The sequence below is a fragment of the Dunckerocampus dactyliophorus genome, chromosome 3 (genome assembly GCF_027744805.1).
Source record: "Dunckerocampus dactyliophorus isolate RoL2022-P2 chromosome 3, RoL_Ddac_1.1, whole genome shotgun sequence".
NCBI classification, from domain to species: Eukaryota; Metazoa; Chordata; class Actinopteri; order Syngnathiformes; family Syngnathidae; genus Dunckerocampus; species Dunckerocampus dactyliophorus.
Window position 1 is genome coordinate 6,093,670 of NC_072821.1, and position 22,994 is coordinate 6,116,663.

The 22,994-nt window shown below is 42.2% G+C and overlaps 1 protein-coding gene across 7 annotated transcripts in view; it reads right to left on the reverse strand.

The window, feature by feature from the left end:
- Positions 1-22,994, reverse strand: part of LOC129179122 (protein unc-13 homolog C) — a 141,735-nt gene that overhangs the window by 9,705 nt on the left and 109,036 nt on the right. For 4 of the 7 annotated variants that reach the window (XM_054771972.1, XM_054771970.1, XM_054771975.1 and 1 more), the window contains exons 23-30: positions 20,237-20,314; positions 18,203-18,229; positions 14,761-14,849; positions 13,732-13,869; positions 12,226-12,349; positions 10,251-10,313; positions 7,194-7,274; positions 3,118-3,265 (exon numbers count right to left, since the gene is read on the reverse strand). In XM_054771972.1, the coding sequence (XP_054627947.1) occupies positions 3,118-3,265; positions 7,194-7,274; positions 10,251-10,313; positions 12,226-12,349; positions 13,732-13,869; positions 14,761-14,849; positions 18,203-18,229; positions 20,237-20,314 (748 nt within the window). The remainder of the gene's footprint in view (positions 1-3,117; positions 3,266-7,193; positions 7,275-10,250; positions 10,314-12,225; positions 12,350-13,731; positions 13,870-14,760; positions 14,850-18,202; positions 18,230-20,236; positions 20,315-22,994) is intronic. The other 3 variants (XM_054771971.1, XM_054771974.1, XM_054771973.1) reach the window with 3 other exon arrangements.

Consider the following 22,994-nt stretch of genomic DNA (forward strand, 5'->3'; position numbering starts at 1 on the left):
TGTGTGTGTGTGTGTGTGTGTGTGTGTGTGTGAGATGCAACCCACTTGAACGTGGTTGGACTCCTGGAGGGATTTCAGCGGGCGGGGGTAGGGTGCTAAAGGTTGGTATAGAGACAGATGAACAAGGCACATGAAAAGTGGGGCAGTGATGATAAGAGGGAGCGAGAGAGCGAATTTATTGTTTCATATATTTCAAATAATGCATTCGCTCTGACAGAGGTTTCACATGTTTGTGATGCCAGAGAGAGAAAGAAGAGGGGGCGCAGCGGAGCGTGGGAGCCTGCGGGGCACGAGGGGGTGAAGAGGCCAACCTTTTCATTTGTTTTTATTGCTTTCTATTCATTTAGAAAGAGAAAAACAACAAGAAGATGCTTGCAATTGCTGCCGTGTCAGGTCCTGCACCCTGATCCCTTCAGCTTCCTGTATAAGCAGCGGAGACTGCTTGGAATACATTTAATACTGAGAGGCTTTGATTTGCAAAAATGACTGAAAATTAGGCCAGTAGTTGATGATACTACCAAACTAATGGAACACCAGAACCAGCATTTTTTTAAACAGGCTTACAACAGCTACAGATGGGTTGATCGATACCACCATTGATACCGGGATTTCCGAAACTGGTAAGGCAAAGCAAGGCAAGTTTATTTATTGAGCACAATTCATACACAAGGTCATTCAAAGTGCTTTACAGAAAAGAAGGGTAAAATCGCTTCATAAAATCATTCTATAAAAACATAAAATCATTACATAAAATTCCATTAATCATTCCATAAAACAAAAAAAGACTAAAAATGAAGGGTGCAGATAAAATACTTGCATTTGTCATATGCACAGTTGAATAGAAGTGTTTTCAGACAAAGTTGAGGATTGTGGCACATCTTCTGGAAGATTGTTCCAGATTTTGGCAGCATAAAACTGAAACGCAGCCTCGCCATGTTTAGTCCTGACTCTGGGCACCCGCAGGCGACCACTCCCTGAGCTTCCCAGAGCTCGAAATGGTTTATGTGGCTCTAACATGTCAGAGATGTACTCTAGCGCAAGACCAAGAAAAGACTTGTACACAAGCAGAGCTGCTTTAAAGTCTATTCTCTGGGTGACAGGAAGCCAGTGCAGAGACCTGACTACTGGACTAATAATTCCAGGTTCTAGTGCGTACTCGAGCAGCAGCATTTTGGATGTACTGCAGCTGTTTTACAGCTCATTTAGTGAGCCCGATGAGTAGGCCGTTACAGTAGTGTAGCCTGCTGGAGACAAAGGCATGGATTAGACTCTCTAACTCTGGCTTGGACACTATTCCCTTGATTTTGCAAATTGTTTTTTAGGTGGTAAAAAGCTGATGATGTTATTGATTTAATGTGGCTGTTAAAAGTTCAGGTCTGAGTCCATTATTACTCATTTCTAACCTGATGATTAGGTTTTAGAGAGCGTCTCCAGGTGACTGATCACACTTTCTCTTTGTTTCTGTGGGCCAAAGACAATGATGTCAGTTTCGTCTGAGTTTAGCTGGAGAAAGTTGTTTGGCATCCACACACTGATCTGTTTGATGCAGTGACAAAGTAAATCTGCAGGACCTGACAAAGATCTGAGTGTCGTCTGCGTAATTGTGGTAGGACACATTGCAGCTGCGTATTAGTAATTAGTAATGCAATTAATCATGTGATATTTTCTTTCAGCTATGATTCCTTTATAACAATTTCAACTAATTGTGTTGTTTGATTTGACAACTGTCATTAATAACGTGTTATTTACTTCCCAAAGGAATTTGCAGTGGAACCCCGGTTAGTGTTTTTTAGTTAACATAAAAAATGTCTGCCAAAATTTTGCCCAGGTTTGTGTGCATTTTCCAATTTGATGCGCGTCTTGGCACGTTATTAATACACTGCGTGAGTCCACCTGCGTTCTTAATGCATTTTAAAAACAAAGCATCCTTGTTAGCATCCGTGCTAGCAAAATGGCAACCAGAAGTCGCCGCTCTTTGATGTCATTAGTGGTTCCAATACACTTGCAACTTTCTTTGGCTCCATTTTGGGGTATTGAGGCGAAAAACACTATTCATTTCAAGAAATAACTCATAAATGACTCAAAAACAGGAAGGTGCTGATCTCGCTGCCACATCTTGTCTTTGGGAACAATCCCGTAAAGAATCACGTCTTCAATGAAGGTAAAAGTAACCTTAAATGCTCATTTATCCCTTTCATCCATCATTTATATGTGTTTATGTGCATTGTGACATGTTTTGTGTTAATATTTAGACTTTTCTGAAACGGATTAAATAGATTTACATTATTTCTTAGACTCGGTTAGAGTCAGACCTTCCAAGGTTCCACTGTATTGGTACTGGTACTGGTATCACATCAGTTAGAAAATTGTGGTATCACCCAGTGCTTACAAGATTGTTATTGTCCAAACACGTAAGAATTTCTTATTTTAATATAAACTCTGAATAATAATAATAATAATAATGGATTTGATTTTATATAGCACTTTTCAAGGTACCCAAAGTGCAGTGAAGTCACAGTGAAGTGAATCCATTATTCATTCACTTCTCAGTCACACACTGGTGGTAGTGATCTACATCTGTAGCCACAGCTGCCCGGGGTAGACTGACGGAACCGTGGCAGCCAAATCGCGCCTACTGCCTCTCCGACCGCCATCTAACATTCATTCACATTTATACACCAGTGGAGGCAAGGTGGGTGAAGTGTCCTGCCCAGGGACACAGCAACAGTGGGTGAAGGGAGCGAGGATCGACCCAGCAACCTTCCGGTTTCAGGACGACCTGCTGTCTCTCCGCTGCCAACCCCGAATAGGACAGTTTGACCTCTGGAGTGAGGGTGAAATTCTAGAGTGACCCAAAACGTTGGCAAAAACTGCGAAAAAAAAATCTAAGATCGACCTCTCCAAAGCTTTGTGGAAATTGTTTGTGTGGTTTTGCACCGTCCTGCTCACTAATTAACAAAATAAATGCCGATGGAATGGATTCTTTGAGTTGTTTAGCTATAAGTATGTAAATGAGAATATGGATAATCCCATGTATGTTAACCGGTTAGAATCACCAGGAATTGGACAGGCAGGGTTATCATCAACATTACACTTCACCGCAGTAAGGGGTCTTACCTTGAGAGGTTTGGGTGCATATATATTTCTTAATCAAGGCATCTGTAGGTTGAGTGTAAAGGCTGAGAGCATATTTGAGGGACTTCATATCAGGACTCTTTTCCAGGAAGGTTTTCTTCAGACCGTTTCCTCCGGCATGGAAGTATTGCTGGGAAAAAAAGGCAAGAGGAGTTTACGTGACATAGTGTGTTGCGAATCGCTGGTAAGAGGAGCGTGAAGTCACATTTGCAGCTAATTACCATGTATGTAAATGTGTAAGCCGTGCCCGCGTAGTTCATGATAGGCCTGGCAGCACAGGGCGAGGCTTATCTTCATGACACCCCCGGTGTGTTAGAAAGTGAGAAAGGAGGCTGAGCCCAGTGACAGTACCGTTTTGTGGATCTAACGTGTTTAGATTTCTCAAGACACCGATCCACTGTTTTCAGTGTTGGGGGTGTAGTGCTTTAATTGCGGCAAATGTTGCTTTTTCCTCTAACACACTCATGTACAGCAGTACTAAAAGGAAAAGGAGTAGGAAGATGCACATCTTAATCCTACCGCTTCCCCATATATGTACTGTAAATTACTGATACTGTAATTCATTCACACCCTAACTTTGTCATGTTGACACTTACAATATTTCACTTACTTACATTTTGTCATTTACATGTTTTTCTCTTCTGGTGTGTATAAACCTTGAACATTGTTAGACTTTAGAGTAAAAATGTTGACTGAATCACAATTTATAAGTCAGTTTATTGGTGACAATGAATACATGAATTGTGTTTGTTGATATTGTTGAATTTAGCATACTCTATATGATTGTGGAGTTGTTATTGTCAACTGTTGTTGACTTCCACCTCCATCAAGTCTTTGTGAGTTGTGTGTTTCTATTTCCTGTTTAGGACTTTCTAAATACAGATTTTAACATTATTAGAGCCGTCTAGTCATGGAATAACGGTTATATAGTCGCCTTTGCACCCATCTTACCCAATAACACACACTGTAATATAGACTCACACACGTTAGTATTGGGAGAGTTCCTTGTTGTTGTTCTTTATGTACTTCCTGTTCTGTACAGTACTTCCTGCGGTGGCTATGGTCTCATTAATGTATCATTACTGACGCCTAGTGACCAGTGTAGAATACTACATGTCATCACAGTGTCTTCGAATGCATCTTCTGAATGGCTGATATTTGTATTTTAGTTCATTTTGCCATTTTTATTATTGAAAATGATTTATTTAGGCAAAAAAATACGTAAAATCTGCTTAAACAGCCACATTTTTGGACCAATAATAGGCCGTATTCAACCACGAAACAGCCCAATTTATTAATGAATATAATTTTAAAAAACAGTGATAGAGTGAAGCCATGGAATTTGAAGTGCAAAGTGGTGAGGGATTATTGTAGCTGAGATGTTGTCATCTGCAATATTTGCCCAGTTCCTCCACAACAAGTACTTGGGCTTCCTCCAGTCTTCCATTTAACTTGATGTACATTTTGCAGTTGGCGCCACAAGCGCCTTGAATTTCCCCCGCTTCTTTAAGTTGCGTGCTTTCTTTCTTTCTATCAATAGGGGCAGCATGGCTCAGGCGATAGAGTGGTTGTTGCTGCATCATCAGCACTTTGAATACTTTTTCAAGGCAGAAAAGCGCTGTACAATGTAAAGTCATTTTACCATTCATGTTATTATTTGCAGTGTATTTGTTTAGCATTGTTTTGTTAAAAAGCATCACCGTCTTAAAGTTAAATTACATCATTCTGCAGTTGTTTTGGTGAAAGCAATACATTTGTTCCTCCACACGAGCTGGAAGAGAAGACCCTGCCGCTATCTAGCATTATTTTTATGTCTCTGCAACAGTTCCCACAGGTTGTGGTTCAACCAGTCGTGAATGTGCATTATTACAAATCTGTCCATAAAGCTGTGGGCCAGCACATGCATCCATTATCCTGCCCATTAGCATGCGCCAGTTCAAAGTTCAGTCTGGATAAAATGTTTTCAGAGGGAAAATCCAGCTCCTTCTTAGGGGATTTATTACGACCTCCTAATGTTTTATTTCAATGCATGCCATCATTTTATGCATCACGTCTATTGATCTGGTCTGTTCTGACTCTCCCTGAAAGCATTACTTAACTGTGTTAATTGACTGCTCTCATTGGAACACTGATGAAAACAATCCCGGTGACGTGATTGATGGAAACCTTCAGGTAAGTCGTCTTGGAGACGGTGTGATCAATTAGTTTTCTCTGTTTCACAGCACACCCCCCGTGGGCTGAGGCGCCATTACTCCAAAGTTGCTGCCGTACAACAAAACAACAGCGGGGTGCTGCCAAGCCATGCACTTGGTCCCAACAGTCGTATAATACAGAAAAACATGACCGCACATTTCGTTTGCTGAGAATTTACGAGCCATCAGGAAATATAAAATGGAGTCCGAAAAAGGAATTCATCTGAACAGTGATTCCTACTTGGACCACTTTTATAAGTCTCCAACCCATCCTTACTTGTGGCGCATCTGGATGTACTCGCATTCTCATAGTGTCTTGCTCACCATATTCCAGACAAAATAACTATTTGTCTTCTTTCAACTGGTAGATTAGATTAAAAATTACATCGAATGTCTTAGCTGCTCGACAGTTATTTGTTGCTGCGCTATTGATTATCATCTCCAAATTACCAGTAATGTTTGCTAACTTGCTAACAATCTTCGAGACACTTTTCTTCCGGTTGCTCTCAGGTCGCTAGGGATTACTGGTGTGTGTGAGTGACCTGAAGAAAAGCTGTGACTCTCTTGGAGAAAAGTCGTTTGGCACCACCTGCTGATTTCCATGTACAGTAATGGAAGGTTTTTGTAGTCACGGCATATAAAGCCTGTTTACAATCTCCTAAATATGTTTTTTTTTTTTTACATTATTAGAGCCATCTAGACATGAAATAACGCCCATATAGTCACCTTTACATTCGTATTACTTAATATTGTAGATATAATCAGAGAAAATAACCCATTTAAGACAGTTTAGCTTGGAGGGGAGCAGAATCGGTGGCGTACGGGAAGTGACGTTGGGGGTTCAAAGTTGGGTTTTAGCTTGTTGTGGGCTATGGCCACAACAGTAGCCCGTGTTGTAATTATGATGATTATCATTATGTTATTATTATTGTGCCTGTTGGGAGATAAAGTAACCCTGCAATAAAAGCAGGATGTTCAAGTCTGGTGCTTCGGTGGTGGTCTCACCGAACAACTACTGACACCTACTGACCAATGTGGAATACTGCATTCACAAGTTGTGGTCTTCATGGCGCATACTACAGTATAATTGCATGTTAGTGCATTTAGCCATTTTTATGCTTGAAAATTTGGATAAACATTTTTGGCAAAAATATGTACAATTTGCTTAAATATGCATACGTTTTGAGTAATAATAGGCCGTAGACAACCACAAAGCAGCGGCCATTTAGTATTTAATTTATGTTTGAAAAACCACGATACCACGAGTGCGGGAGCGATGTTCGAACCGCGAGGTAGTTGGGGACAAGTGTGTAACTCCAGACCCCAAATTTTAGACCATATTCGAGTTAGAAAGGTACGACTGTCCCACTTTTGACGATAAGCTACTGCTAATGACTTCCGGTTCTCTGGTCAAAATCACGTTTTTTACGTGCTTCACATGTGGTGGTTTAACACGCACACAAAAAATAAAGCAAAAACCTCAAGAAAAAGATAAAAGTTAATGTTTTTCATTCGGGTTTCCCTAACTATTTCAGCTCAAGACCGAAATGAGATATTTTGTTTCATTTGGGGTCCAGATCCGAAGGTGGGGTCCCCTGCTTTAGGTGCTCAAGTCTCCTGAGATATGCAATCTCATGTGAAATGGCAGTTGGATTTGATTTGAAAGGCATATATTTACCAAAAATGTTCCCAAATTCTGATTTGATTTAGCAAAATCCAAATTTTGGGTTAGGTTTCCATTGTATGTAACCAACCAGTGTACATTTGTATCAAACAGGAAGGGGGAGCCCAGGAGTGTAGTAAAAAAAAAAAAAGCCAACCATTCATGTCTCTTGGCACCGTCAATGTCTCGGACATTCAACTCACCTTGATAGTGGGAAGCACGAGGTCCATGGCTGCACACTGACGTGGAGTCAGACTTCTGGCTTCCTCTCGGATGACGTGCTCCTGCAGGGAGGGGACACAACATCGAGATAATGACCAGAGCAAAGTCATGAAGCTATGAATATTGTGGAGTAATCGCTTGATGCTGCAGGCTTCGCAAATGTGGGCTTGAAGTCGCTGAGGGGAATGGGAATGCTGCCATATCACGCAGAGCTGGGGAAATCTATTTTAATCACAAGAAGTACAGCTAAAAAACATATGACGAGATTGTAAGCCAAATGCTTTACGTCTCCAGTGTCTATAAAAGTAGAAAAAGGAGTATATTTATATTTTGCAAAAGGTTTATTAGCAAACCTATGCAGACATTTATGGCGCAGTGCAGTGAAAAAAATTAGACTTTGCGAACGGAACGCAAGTTCCTGCCCCGGTTTCTTGGGATTTAATCAATCACTAGTCCACTTTGAATTGATTTTCACAAGCCGGAGCGAGACAACAAGCACTTTAATCAACATCTGTGCTAAGATGCGAGCCGTGTCAGGTGCCAAATTGCACCAGGCAGCATTACATTTTCATTTACTTAGTTACAGTTAGGCCCCTCCTCTAAAAACAAAAACAAAACACAATGTTGCAATAAAAAACCTCTTAGCAGCGAATGAGGAACTATGTTGCTACAATGTGTGTGTTGTAACCTTTGTCATAATACACAATTTACTCTTAGCAAAAATAAATATCTATCAAATTTTGGTTCCATTTTGAGCACATTGCAGCCCATGAGCTGTATGGACAAGAATGTAAGACAAGCACAAATATAAGACAAAAGGGAAACATTTTTTGGAAAAATATTATCTAGATAAAATTAAAGACAAAAAAATACAAAATTAATCTGTAAAAAAACCCAAACTTGTTTGCATGTATAAATCTCTTGATCGCAAGTATAACGGGCGCCACACACGGGAGGCGACAAACAACTGCGATTGGTGAAACTGATCACCAACGTGTGGCAAACCATGCACACGGGAGGCGACAGGCGGCTGTGACCGGCAACACCCGTGAGCGACGTGTTCACAGAGCGAATTGTACGAGTCTCCAACGGTTTTGATTGGGTGTCAGATGTGGAGGTAATTTGGGGTTATCAAAGTAGTTCAGAGGAGGAAAAGCGGCCGGGGTTGATCGAGTACTCTTCTAGTACCGGTTTTTGCTAGTATTGCTAGTATTGAGGATACATAAATGCCCGTGTAAATGAATGTAAACTTACTAGATAATGTTTTACATGACGCTTTTTTCTTTATATCTCTATATTCTTTTCTAGAAATGTCAAATAGCTCCGGGAAATCTGACTCGGCAAGTATAGCGTACTGATTAGCATCCTGTCCGCTCATTGGTCGATCAATGAAACTCCTGCTGATTGGTCCTCGCCTGGGCGACAGCGATGAAAAGTTGAGAATTTTTCAACTTTCTGGGATCCCGTCGCACGAACACAAACTTTCACACACACTAATTTCACTTGGCCGGACTTTGACACGCGATAATCGCCCTATCGCACAGGTTCCAGTGAAAATGAATGGCGTAGAGGGGAGGTCACCTCCCGTGTGTGGCGCCCATTAGACGACATCTTTTTCTAGGGAAAAAAATATCGCCTTATATTACTGTATATATGCGTCCATTCAAAAGATACACAAAACAACTTCGGCACGAACAGCTAAGGCTAAGTATTCTATTCACTTTGCCTGTAAGAAATAATGTTTTTCACATGATCAATACAATTAGAATATATTTATACATAAGAATACAAAATAGAAGTGGTAGTCTTACACAGAAATTTCTCTGAAATAAGACGATGATTATTACTCACAATCCGAAAACAAGATGATGATAAACGACTTTAACGCTTGAGGGAGGATATGGACACACGCCCATCCGTGTGCTCTTGTATCCAGATGCTTCAGAGGACAACCAATGTAAACACAGGAAAACCGGCAAAAACATACATCGGGTGCACATCTGCTGCACAACTCGGAGGTTAAATACCTCAGGTATGTGGGTTGTTAGCAAAAGCACAATGCGAGCACTGATCCATGCGTGGAGACGCACTGCACAAAACCTGAGGCAGCAAACATCCTGGGGTCACATCAGCAATTAAATACGAGCCTACACTGGATGACGCTGAGGCAATCTTACTGCACTTTTTTGGTTTTAACAGCTACCATTCCACGGTTAACATTGCATAATATGAATATGAATCTATGTGTGCAGTGTAGTGTACATGTACTGCTCAGATGGTGCAACTTTACAAAATCCTTGAGGACAAACAGGAAAATTTGACATAATGCATTTATTGGACCGCATAATTTAGTGTTGTTTTCATTCCTTCTCTTTGCCTAAGTCCATTTGCACGTGGGTATTTTCAAAAATAGTAAATGTCCTTTCAGTATATTTAAAATAAGCAGGTTATTGCATTGAATGACATCCGCATAACATAAGGCATTATGTCAAAAACAATAAACATACTGTATATACACTGGTATAAGATATACTGTACATGTGTAATATTCATAGACTGTATTATGAAACAAAATTGATTTGAAAACATGATAGTGGCGTGCTTTAAATTGGGAAAATCCATTTTAGACACAAGCACATGGATCCGTTTAAGATTTAGCAACTGTATTTATTAGGCTGTCACAAGATGTCGTGTGAAAAGACCTCACAAGATTGAAACGTGACAAGATTTGTCATTCAGAAAAATCTGTCTCGTGGGCACTAGGCCTGTTTTGATAATACAAAAAAGCTTTACTCCCGAACTGGACCCTTCCCAGCAGATGCAGTTTATTGTCATACCCAGGGAAAACAGAAGAGTGTAGAAATTAAATTAGTAGATTGCAACATATTGTCACATATTTTTATATTTTTTCACTGTACTTGTCCTAACAGTAATTTTAAATCTTGTCTCGTCTTGTTCTTGTAGACCCAATCTTGTGTATCGTCTTGTCTCGTGAAGTGAGTGTCTCGTGACACCCCTTGTATTTATGCAAAAATTACCTTCAGTTTGGACAATTGCCCCAAGTCCTTTGCAGCATTGAAGATCATCTGAGCTCCTTGCTGCTGGAAGAAGACATATTTGTTGTCATTATGGCATATTAACAGGCAAACAATCTAAAAATGCATACATAAAAACCTATAATACAGAGTATGATGCAATCAGAACTTTTGTAACCTTATAATGTAACGTGATGGTCTTGGGCTTCTGTGTGACCTTCGTCCGCATGTTCTGGACACACGGGTGAAGGATGGATGGCTTGTGGGGTTCATGAAGAAGTTGACAGGTACCGGCAGGCCACACGGCTTCAGCGGTGGTCAAGGCAAAAACTCGGGTGTGGGAAGAGTTTGGTGAGGCCATGGAGCACGATTTTCGGTCGGCCTCTGAGAAGTTCTGGCAAACCTCCGACACCTCAAAAAGGGGAATCAGTGCTCAGCCCACACTGTTTATAGTGGGGACAGAAGCCTGCTGACCTCGACTGAGGATATAGTTGGACTGTAGAAGGAATAGTTTGAGGCCCTTCTCAGCAACACGGACATACTGTACCTTCCATAGAGGAAGCAGGGTCTTCCATCACTGTGGCTGATGTATCCGGGAAAGTCAAAACACTCCTCATGGCCAAGCTCCAGGAATGGACGGGTTTCACCCTGAGTTCCTCAAGGCTCTGGATGTTGAGGGACTGTCTTGGCTAACACATCTCTTCAACATTGCATGGAAATCGGGAACAGTACCTCTGGAATGGCAGACCGGGGATGTGGTCCCCCTTCTCAAGAAGGGTTACCGGAGGGTGTATTACCACTTTTGGGGAATCACATTCCTCAGCCTCACTGGGAAAGTCTATTCCAGGTTTCTGGAGAGAAGGGTATGACCTTTAGTTGAACCTTTGTAGACTTGGAAAAGGCATTCCACTGCGTCCCTCATGGTGTCCTGTGGGGGGGTGGTTCGGGAGTACACTACTACGTGCCATTCGGAGCAGGAGCCTGGTTCGCATTGCCAGCAGTAAGTCGAACCTGTTTCTGGTGAACGTTGGCCTACGCCAAGGCTGCCCTTTGTCACCAATTCTGTTAATAATTTTCATGAACAGAATTTCTAAGCGCAGCCAAGGCGTCGGGTGAGTCCAGTTTGGAGGCTTTAGGATCTCGTCTGTTATTCGTAGACGTAGTCCTGATGCCCTCATCAGGTTGTGACCTTCAGTGTTTACTGGGGTGGTTTGCAGCTAAGTGTGAAGCTTCTGGGATGAGACTCAGCACCTCCAAATCCAAGGCCATGGTTCTCATGGTCTTGTGAACGACGTCTTGCCCAGGTGCAGGAGTTTAAGTATTCGGGCTCTTCTTCACGAGTGAGGGAAGGTTGGAGCGTGAGGTGGATTGGCGCAGCATCTGCAGTAGTGCGGTCGCTGTACCGGGCTGTCGTGGTGAAGAGAGAGCGAGCCGGAAGGCAAAGCTCTCAATTTTCCTGGCCGATCTACTGTATGTTCCCACCCTCACCTGTGGTCATGAACTTTGGGTCGTGACCAAAAGAACGAGATCGCGCAGACAAGCGGCTGAAATGAGTTTCCTCCAGAGGGCGGCTGGACTCACCCTAAGAGATAGGGCGAGGAGCTCGGCCATCCTGATTGTGTGGCCAACATGCTAACCACTAGGCCACCGTGTGGCCCAATTTGAAAATGTAAAATAAAATTTAATTTAATTGATATACATTTGAAATTGACAAATTATGAAATTAGATATTTAATCTCTAATAAAGTGCTTGAAAATTCAAAACTGTAACCCAAGAAAATGACTGTGTTATCATGACTGTTCTTCATAGCAATTATATGTCTATTATGATTTTTCAATGTCTTAGATTAAGATGAAGTTTAACTTGCCAAATATGGTTGTTTGCCCTTTAAACAGCCGCTGGGAATGTAATGTAACCTACTGTACAAAGTTGCATTGATTGTGGAATACACTCAAGAGAAAAATGCAGTAAACTCACGCTCTGGTCGCTCAGCGGAGGCAAAACAATGGTCCGCTCGATGGTGTTAAGCACTATCTTCCAAAGCTCTTTGAGAACACGTTTCAGCACCGTCTTCTCACATATCTTGGCGAACAACATCAAACTGCAAAGTAGTTAAAAAAAAAAAAAGACAGCGTTTGTCAGGTCAACACTAGAAGCATGTGTTTAAAACTGAGTCAACATGGCCGGAGGCTCCAAGAAATGACGTCGTCATGAATAATAGGATTAGGAAAATGCTTTAATAAGCCTGATTTGAGGGAAAATAGTCCACTCGTTACGCTATTTCCATCTTCAGACTGACATTCACTAAGTAATTCCCATGGAGGAGTGGCGGGTTTGCACTTTTTTCTTTCCTACAAATGATTCACAATGCATCTCATTTCCCAAAAACATCGTTTTACAACTCACCACTGTTATGAAAAGACCGTGGACTGCAGTAACAACAACATGGATTTCAGTGCACTTGCAGTCCATCGCTGGCCGCTTGCCAGCACACACACACATAACGCTTGATGGATCCATTTTTTTTCAAGCCAATAAAATCACAATGACAGACGACTCAGTCAAAGCGGGTGCAGTGGAAGGCTTCAAAGTTTGGGAATGAGGCATACAACGGCATGTAACTTGGGTGGTACCCTCAAATATACTACTTCTGTACCTAATTTCGGAAGAGACTGTAGATTCCATTTGTAGTGCCCCCTCCTTGGAAGCCATGCTAGCATACATGTAATGCATATATCCTCAAAGTTGTATAACCAATATACAAATGGTCAATAACCTATGGACAACTTGTTGCTAAGTCCCACCTCTGTTCCTGCAAAGATGTTTTCATTGGTGGTGATCATGATTTTGAATCAATCTTGTTCATTTTGGACAGAGATGTGCTTCTCAGTCCCGGAAAGGTGTGTACCAAATTTTGCAGTCATTGGGCTAAACAACCAAAAGTTACAATGGGTGTTTGTTAGAGTGTGTTGAACTACAGTGTGTGCGAAATCTCAAGTCAGTCTGACTTACAGGGTTTGATAACAGTGCCACCATGTGGTGTATTTGTCAGAAAAACAATCGCACAGGCAAAAAATGTAGGAGTGCATGTTTTGTCAAATGTTTACACTTTTGTGTGCAGCGATGAAGGAGTAGAAGAGTTTAAACAAGTACATACAATTATGTAAAATTATGAACAGAAACTCCGATTATACCCGTATTCCTGTCATACTGTACAAACAAGCAGAATGATTTGCTGTTTCTATAAAATAAAAAGGATTCCTTGTAATATTCCATTGACCTCGATGTTCCTTGGAGATTTTCTAAACCTCATCTGAACCATTATAATCTCTCGGGCTTTTTTTCAGGAATGTCTTTCATAAATTAATCTGTATTTTTTTCCATTCTGATTTGAATAGGTTTAGTAATAGCTTCAGTTATCATGTCTAGTCAGGCCTCGGGAAGTGATGACAGCTATGCATCGTGCAATCAACGGATACCCACTTTTTATCCAAAAGGTCCATAAGAGGCCGGAGGACGGTCTCTGCATCCATAGCAGCGTTGCTTCCCTTGGCTGAACCTTTCATTTGGACCAGCTCCTGGTTCATCTGCTTGACACAGTCCTCAATCACTGGTTTGAAACTGTGTGGAACAGAAAGAACAACGGTGGAGGTTCCTGTTTCCTGTTTCCATGTAATACCTCATGATACATGAAACTTTAAAGGTTTATGGCCCATGTGTCATTTCCATCAACCTATTTTCCATCATTGTCATCATTCATTCATGAACTAAAAAGTATTCTGGTAACTCACGATTGGAACGATAGACACACAAAAAATACGGTGCTTGACAATTTTTTACCTTTGTTAAGGCTAAGTTATGCTCATGCACCACTGGCTGGCTGCGCTCCCTCCAAACCCTCCGGCGGAGCTTGACGTGCTCCTCCAAAAAATTCTAACCTGCAGAGCTGTGATTTGTCAGCTTTTCTTCCTACATCGTTTCCGGTTTTTCCCTCTCACAGAAGAGCCAAAAAGTCCGGCACCACAAAAGAAACACAGCGAGTTGTACACCGTCTGACACCGTCTCACACAGAGTATGACACTCTTAAGTTTTATTGCCAACCTTAATGGCAACAGTAGTTCAGTTCCAACACAGCTTACGCACACGTCTCTTCCCCTCCACACTCGCAGCGCCATAACGAATAACACTCACGAACACCAAAATTCAGACCGTAAACGTTATAACACCAAGAGGTAGCTACAATACGTTAGTTTTGTATGGATTTTTGTATGTTTACTACTTCACCGGAGAGTTGTGGTTGCTCACTCTCAGGAAAACGTTGCCCGTTTTGGTGGGGAGGTTGGATGTAAAAATGCAACAGGGGAGCCTTTCTGGCTCAAGATGAACTGTTTAGAAATAGTACTTTTACTCAAGTCAATTATAAATTTAGTGCATGCGGCTGTTAGGGTGATTAGTTTGATGGAGTGGCTAGTAAAAAGGAGAGGTTTATAAACTAGTCATGCTAATGCTCACCTGGAGCCTAACACTCCGCTGAGCTCATCCAACACGGTGTTGAGTTTGTTTTGCAGCTCCTTCAGCAGATCACTGGCCTCTGCATCCAGCTGTCATTGTGGGAGGGGGTGGGGGGGAGAAGGACAGTTACTGCATGGTTGCACTCCATAGAGCTGCCATACTAGCTGAAAGAACTCTGCAGGATGCCTCGGCTGGGATGAAGAGGTGTGTGTGTGTGTGTGTGTGTGTGTGTGTGGTGAGAGGGGAAGGGGGGTGACACACGGGGGGAGGGAGGTAACCTGTTCGCCTCCCGCGCATCCTGCGTGCCATCTGTGCCGAGCATCGCTCTGAATACAAATGGATGGTTCCGAGCAGAGCGCTGCCATAAGAGCGTGGTGTTAGCAGAGGTAGCAGCCAGCTAGCAGGCCCCCACATGGGTGCAATAGTACAGAAAATACAGTCGTCACGGCTGAGAGAGTACACACTATCAGGGGAAAATGGCTGTCTTATGTTGACTAAAATTGTGACATATTTCATGTTTTCTGGAATATAAGGGTTGCTTTGGAGAGGAGTGGGAAGTTGCCCTACCAAGACACACGCCACACCCCAAACAAGATGATGACCTGTGTAAATAAAAACGGGTTTTACAAGAAACTGCCAAATGTTATGAGAGCCTCCTGTTCCTAGTTTTAGATGCAGCATTGCTTGGGGGGGGGAGGGTCGAAGGTCACTGGAGCAGCTGTTGTTTTTTTTGGCCTTTAACTGTACATAGAGACCTTTCTCTAGGGGGAGTTGCTCTGGAATCTTTAACTACATTATATAGATAATAGATTATATCATACATCATTATAGTGGTCTGTAGACTTTGCCCCTTCTCAACAACAAATTCTGGGCGCATTAGATGATGCTTCCCATATTTTATTGCAGAAGCAGTGTATTGCGTTTCCATATAGAGCGGCTGGGTTATTTTATTTCTTCAACTGCACCATTAACGTCAGCTTTACAGATGCCATTTCTGTGGTACGGTAAAAACACAAGGTATCGACGAACAAGGACAGAAAGCTACATATGCTGCTATTTGAGGTGCAGCGTTCATTTGTTTAATTTATTAATTGGGGCACGGCATTTACTGAACCAGAGGCCACTATTTGAGGAATGATGGAAATGCGGTGTTTGTAAGTTTTAATCATACAAAACATTGTGTTCATTATCATATACGTAAATGCTCTAAATGGTCATTTAATGGTCATTTAAGTATATTGCACAGCGCAGCAGCAATAAAACCAATGTTGTAATAGCGCTAAGGAGCGAACTGCTCAGTTAGCATTAATACCACTGATAAGTAGCGCAACCAACATTTTAAAGTGGATGCAGAGGTAGATAACGCTGCTTGATGCTGACCACTCATGATACTTGAAATGCAGCTCTTGTGGAATTAATAGTCCCTATGGAAACAACCTAGTGCAAAAGCTGATAATACAAATGTTTTTTGACTTGGCGCTAATTAAAGACCCCAGGGGTTATTTACTTTATAGACCATGCCCTGGCGACTAGTCGTACTTCTGCAATTAACTGAAGCATTAATTAGATCATCACATTTGTTTTTTGTATGATTTTGTTTTGTTGTACTTTATTTGTACACTTTTATGGCTTTATTTTAGAAATATGTGCCAAAGCAGCATTATGCAAAACATCTAGATTATTTTTTGTGATGCTCTGTATGTACAGTATATTTGTGCTGATTGTCCTCATCTGTGCTTCTAGAAAAAAAAAAAAAAGAAGTATTTTTGTCTCTGCCCTATGACAGCATGTCATCTCTAAATGATTTGCTTGGCTTACTCCATCACACATGCCTCTATCTGCACATGAGCACCATAGATTTATGTGTTTGTGCTCTCGCTTATGGACGCGTTCACACTGTCACTTCCCTACACCACAATGGAGTATGAAAGGTTTTTTCTGCTACAGAGAAAATTACTCACAAAGGTTTTGTATTTTACACTAGAGTGAAGGGAGGTATTTTGAAATGTTTGCAGAGGAAATGCAGTAGGCACTGTCATCAGTCTTACTGGCCTTAATGTTTCACTCTGACCTCTAATCTGTTGTCTGGCAGTCTCTGAAATTGAGAATCTTTTTTGAGAGAACATAAAAGGCAATACCAGTAAGGAAAACACACCCCCCATGTTCGATATTCAAGGCCACTGTCACCTCCTGGGAGGTGAAAATTCAATGCTGACTTCAAATGCTTTGGTCCAAAATTACAATCTTGTCCCAAATGGCGTCTTTAGGAGGTATAGTCAAAGACTTTTGTATATCAAGGGCAACCTATTTCTGTAGATTGTTCTTTCTTAACGTGGTGTAGAGACGAGTCTTAGTCCTGTGAGTTGGTTTTAGGTAAAGTATCGATTTTAAAAGAATGAATTTAAGAAAGGATAAATTCCCTTGAACAGTTTTTGGGTTGTTGCGTGGGACAGTTCTAAGAATGAAAGTTGCTTGTACATTGTTAATTTGTTATAAACACAAAGAATCCTCATAATCTGTGAACTCTGACTTTAACTACGTTTCTGGGCTATTGGTTTATGGCGGTCACCTCCTGAGCGAATAAACTCTTCTCTGGCTGAGAGCCTATCAACCGCAGTGCAGCTTTGCTGTCCTTTGCCTGTTTCAACAATGACTACTCACTGTTGGGGAGTAATGTTGAAACACAAGTAAATAAGGGTTTGATGAATCGCCGTGTGAAGGAGGAAAAAAAAGACCAAATTGAGGACTATCAAACCTGATAACAATCAGGTGAGTCTATCACCTGTAAACACAGACATTGTGATGTTTATTGGTAATGCAGTGATTGGGTCTTTGGGAGTTAATTGCAAACAGCGAACAATTCTGCAATAAATAGGCTTCTTTGCAGAGAAAGAGAGAGAACCTAATGAAGAACTGTCAGTGTTATGCCAAAGCTGCGTAGTAGCATTCCAAGAGATACACGTGGGTGTCAACGTTGGATCGCTGCAACAAAGACTTCAGGAGTCATTAATCTATAGACAGTTATTCCCCCTGAGGGATCCAAGTTGCGGTACTCTCAGTGCAGCATTATATGGTTATGTTTGTCAGGTTCTTAACGTACCTTAACGTGAACATTTGTGTATAAATTAGCCATGTTTTTGGGGCAAGGAGAAGCAAGCTGGAAAAAAGATGGTAAGGCATGGTTTGGATCCACCATCCCTACAATGCCAGTGTGATGGTGAGCTCCAGCAGCCCGGGTCCTAAGGGTTAATGGGTAATTGAGAGTCTGTATGCTCCCTTGCACATGCTGCTGGAAGGGGTTTTGGAGTGGAGGGGTCGGGTGGGGTGGAGTGAAAAAGCGCATGAGAGGTGGCGTGGGGGTTGTAGTGTGGGCGGGGTCGTGATTTTTGACGTCATTGAGTAAATGGCAGGAAGGGCTGTTGACGGGTCCTATTGCACACACCTTACAGAAGGACACAACCCCCTCCTCCTGGAGAGAGAGCACATAGAGGAAATTGGGAAGAGGGGTTGGGTGTTGGGGAAGGGGCAAGGGGGGGCATAACCACAGGAGACAAAACGCAAGGCGAGACAAGGTGTTAGATATTAGAGAGAAACATGCACTTAAGTCAGAAGAAACCACGGGGGCTGCATCTCCAGGGTCGACAGTGTTTTAAGGGTTAAACTCTTCATGCACACACAAGTGATGTCACAGAAATCAGACTACCCTGCATCGAGATTAGAACCTACATGTATTATAATGGGCAACCTTAAAACCAGGCCACAATGGGGGGAAGTGGCTCAGGAGGCAGAGTAGGTTGTCCAGAAACCGGAGGGTTGACTGTTTGAATCCAGCTTCCTCCATCCCAGTCACTGTTGTTTTGTCCTTGGGCAAGACACTTCATCCACCAGTGCAGCCCACACTGGTGTATAAATGTGAACGCATGTTTGGTGGTGGTCGGAGAGGCCGTTGGCGTGACGTGGCAGCCACGTTTCCGTCAGTCTACCCTAGGGCAGTGCCTGCGACTACAGATGTCACCTTGTGTTTGACAGTGGATTGGTAATCGGTAAAGCACTTTGGGTGTCTAGAAAGGCACTCCACATTCAATAAATTATTCATTATTATGATGACAATATATGGCTAACTGCCTCCTCCACTTGTCGAGAAACCCTTTACCCTCAACCTGGATTGGTAATCTTCAGGTTGAAAAACCTGTACACGAAGTCTGCCCATGTCCCAAACACATGCCTCAGTCCATTCGTCCTAGTGCCTCATCCATTTTTGGTGTCCATCGCACAGGGGTCTTCTCTCCCAAGGCTACTTCCAACTGGGCACAACATGAATAGCCTCATGGCTAACTATCTTGCTTCAGACGCTAACTGTTACAAAGCTGTAAAGAGTTTTACCCTCATCACCCAAAACTTATTGCGTACACAACCACAGCGACAGCATACTTCGCCACAAATGGGAGTTGAGTTGAGGTCGACAATGTAATAGCAATATTAGGCATGATCATGCTAGTGCCTCACCCATCTCCAGGGTCTGTTACAACTGGCTTAATGGCTCATGATACTGCTTCTGACATTTGTCATGGAAATCTGTAGTACCCTCAACATGGACTTTTACCATTTGGGTTGAAAGCCCCGAAGACTGACTTCTTTGGGAAGTGGGCTCATGTCCCACACAGGTGTGCCATTCCAGTCATACTTGTGCTTACCCGTCTCCTGTGTCAATCACTGCATCTCCTGTCCCCAGGTTCTCTTGCACTGTCCATACAGAGTTTGGCTTCCTTGCTGACCATCCCACTTCTGACACCATTTGTCATGGACCTCCTTCAACCCAGGATTGAACTTGGGGTTTATTGGGTTGATAAGACAACATGCTTCATCACACTAGCGGCCTCTTCTAGAGGCCTACACAAGCCCATCATAGGTGCCCACCTCAACCGGGGCCATTGCACAGGTGTCATCTCTTCTAAGTGTCTTTCTAGCAATGATCCCACTTCTGACACTACGTCACTACTCTGGTGAGTAGTTTTTTAAAGCTATGGTCTCTTTATCATGGTAGACAGATAGCATTTACAATGACGAGTCACAAGATACACGTGGGGGCGGGTTGAAGGTTTTGAGGTTGCCAGGCGAGTCGGATGTGCGATATTAGCAAACTGACATGGCAGATTAGTTGACTAGACGGGTACATGGGGAAACTGAGGGAAGGATTTCAGCACAACGCCATCAGGGTCAATGCCTTTTCACTTTCAATAAATGTCATCCCGAATGATGATTTGCATAATCATGACCTAGCATTTATTTCTTGTCCGAGCGCCGGTGTGAGATGATGTGGGGTTTGAGCCTCCGTTGCTAACTGATAGACCGTTCAGGTGTCCTTGAGAAAAGACAGAATCCCTACAAAAGCACTGGGAATAGCATGGCTAACCACTGAGTCTTGACCTTCCAAGCTATTTTATTGTAAGGTGGGGGGAAGAGACAAGAGACAGACCTGTTTGCCTCCCATGGACTCAAACATCTTCTCCAGCTGGACTCGAAGCTGCTGAATGTTGTTGAGAAGAATGCAGGGCTGGCAAGAGGGTTGAAAACAAACAGGTGTCAGCTCACAATACATATTTAATGTCCACGCAAAAATAATCGACAACAGAAATAGTATGTAAGGTTTAGACATAAAACCAAAACACATCACAAACATCCATCAGTGTACATTTCCTGACACATCATCCATTCAAGAGATGCCAGGCATACATAATGTTGTCAGTCTGCAGAAAAACACAAACTACAGGGAGAGGAATGCCTGTGCTGAATACGTCGAACATTATCGATTTTTTTTTTCCGGCTCCCCTGCAAATTTAACAGATGACAAACATTAATCATGCTGCATTTTATGCTGGGCAGCTGATAATTCTTTTCAGTTTTTTTAGACGAACATGATGTGGATTATCTGCTTCCGCAAAATGGAATGATAACCCCACCCTTCATAAAATGATTATAATGGTAATGGATAGTGCTGAGATTGTGAACCCCCTCAGGAGCATGGTGCCTTTCAATCCCCCAAAGCAGCATAAATCATGGCTCCCTCTTCCTCTGGATTTATGTGCAAATTTGCATAGGGTGATTAGAGAGTCCCAATGGGAATAAAAGTAATTTCTCATAGACAGTAGATATTTCTAACTTGAGGGAGGATGACGCAGGAAGCTAATGTAACATTAGAATTTCTTGTGAAAGATCAAAACTAATTTGACAGTTGACGTAATTAAAGAGTAAAAAAGAAAACTGGACAATGTTAAGTTCTTGAAAAGTAATGGCAAATAAAACCTAGCACTCACTGAAATACAGTATATGTCCACGATAACGATCGTGTTGATTAGAACGCCGCATGATTTTTAGGTATCAATTAGAGATGGACAGTATCTTTTTTTCAAACCGATACGATAACCTTCTGCTTCTCAAGACCGATATGATACCGATAACCGACTTTTTTTTACATCTCATTTTTAAAAATTTTGTTTTAACTGTAGTTTGTGCACACCAGGAGGTAAGAAAGACTCGAACAAATTTGGATTTGACAAATTGTACCTGTTGATTTGTACTAATCAAATATCATGATGTTACCACTTCCACATCACTACTGCTGCGGCCCAGCAAAGTGCACGATATTCGACACATGCTGTGAGTAGCCGGTGTGCCGCTACAGAGGTCAGGAGAACCGGAGTATAGAGCGGGAGGAGCCACCTAGCGTGGCACAGCAAAGTGCACAGTATTCGAGCACACGCTCGATTATTAACTTAATAAGCTTTTATTCATGTGGAGTCATTTGGCCTCATAACTAGCCTAGCTTCTTGCTTTGCAGATGGTGTATGTTAGAAGCAAAACAGAAGGTGTTCAAGATGCTTCCCACGCTAATTAAAGCGGGCCTTACATCCCGACGTACGTGCTACCACACGCACGGGTTTGGCGCTCACCGTGGCCAGGCAAGGCACATTAATGTCGGATACGCTATGTGAGAAGCCGCCGTGCGTCCACGGAGGTCAGGAGAACCAGAGTGTACAGCAGCAGGAGCCGCTACTGTGGCCGGGCAGTGTACACAATGTACCGCCTTGCCCTTGCGACCTGACTGCGTGCAAGGTTTTCCTGCGTGCATGCAGAAAATAATTTGCATCCCAATTTTCTTCCTACGGGCTTTGCGTGCTGTCTGCGGGTTTGAAAATCCGTGCGGTCCACGTGCGTGTCTGTTGCGATTTTTGCAATTTTTGCACGTCAGAGCACGTATGTCAGGATGTAAGGCCCGCTTAACACGTGTGACGGAAGCAGACACGAACAGTAACAATCATTATTGGAAAGTCCCTGTACTTATAATGTACTTAGAAAATGATCTGTGTAGCGGAAATGGCGTGCGTATTTTGTAAATAACACTTCAATAATGACTTCCACTGCAAATCATTTTACAGCATGCGATTACAGGTCATATGAGAGACACTCAATAAGAACAAATAAAATCACTATCATCACTTTAACTCAGTAATGTAACAATCACAGCAGTGGACAAACCGTTTAAAAATATAAATAGACCACAAAATATATAAGATACTTGTAAAGATATCTGTAGGTTTGGAGATTGTGTCACATTTCAGCTTATCTCCAAATATTGCCTGTTTCCAATTCAAATAATGCTATAATTACAACAGTCATTGTACTAGAGACTAGTATTTTTATTTCTGACTATTATTACCTATGATAGAATCAGGAAATGTGGCTATTCTACAAATCACAACTCTAAATGCCCCCATAATATCCCACACAGTGATCATCAGTGAGCAGGTTGACTGACTTGATGTAGGAGTATTCAGCTCAACCTTAATTTGTTTGCTTTCTTTCTCATCTTTTTACATTTACAAAGGCGATTCATCCAGTGACTGGATCAAATTAAAGTAGTCCTCCATTCCAACATGTGTACATTATTCATCCAATTGCATATCTACATTTGTCAGCTTTACATCACAATACACAGAAAACAAACATCATCATACGCTTTGCGATTTAATTTGATGCATTCCTGCCATTGCAATGAATCATCTCCTGTTCTTTATCAACAATTTGTCGCTTCATTCGTGTCTCCAGTGGGGATAAAGAATGCACAGGAACACGTGTATTGTTTCCACTTGGAACCCGTTGTGTCATCTTTCACCACCACTGCAAAGACCAGTGTGGGTAATTAGGCCACTCGGAGGGCCCCCCGAGTGGGGACT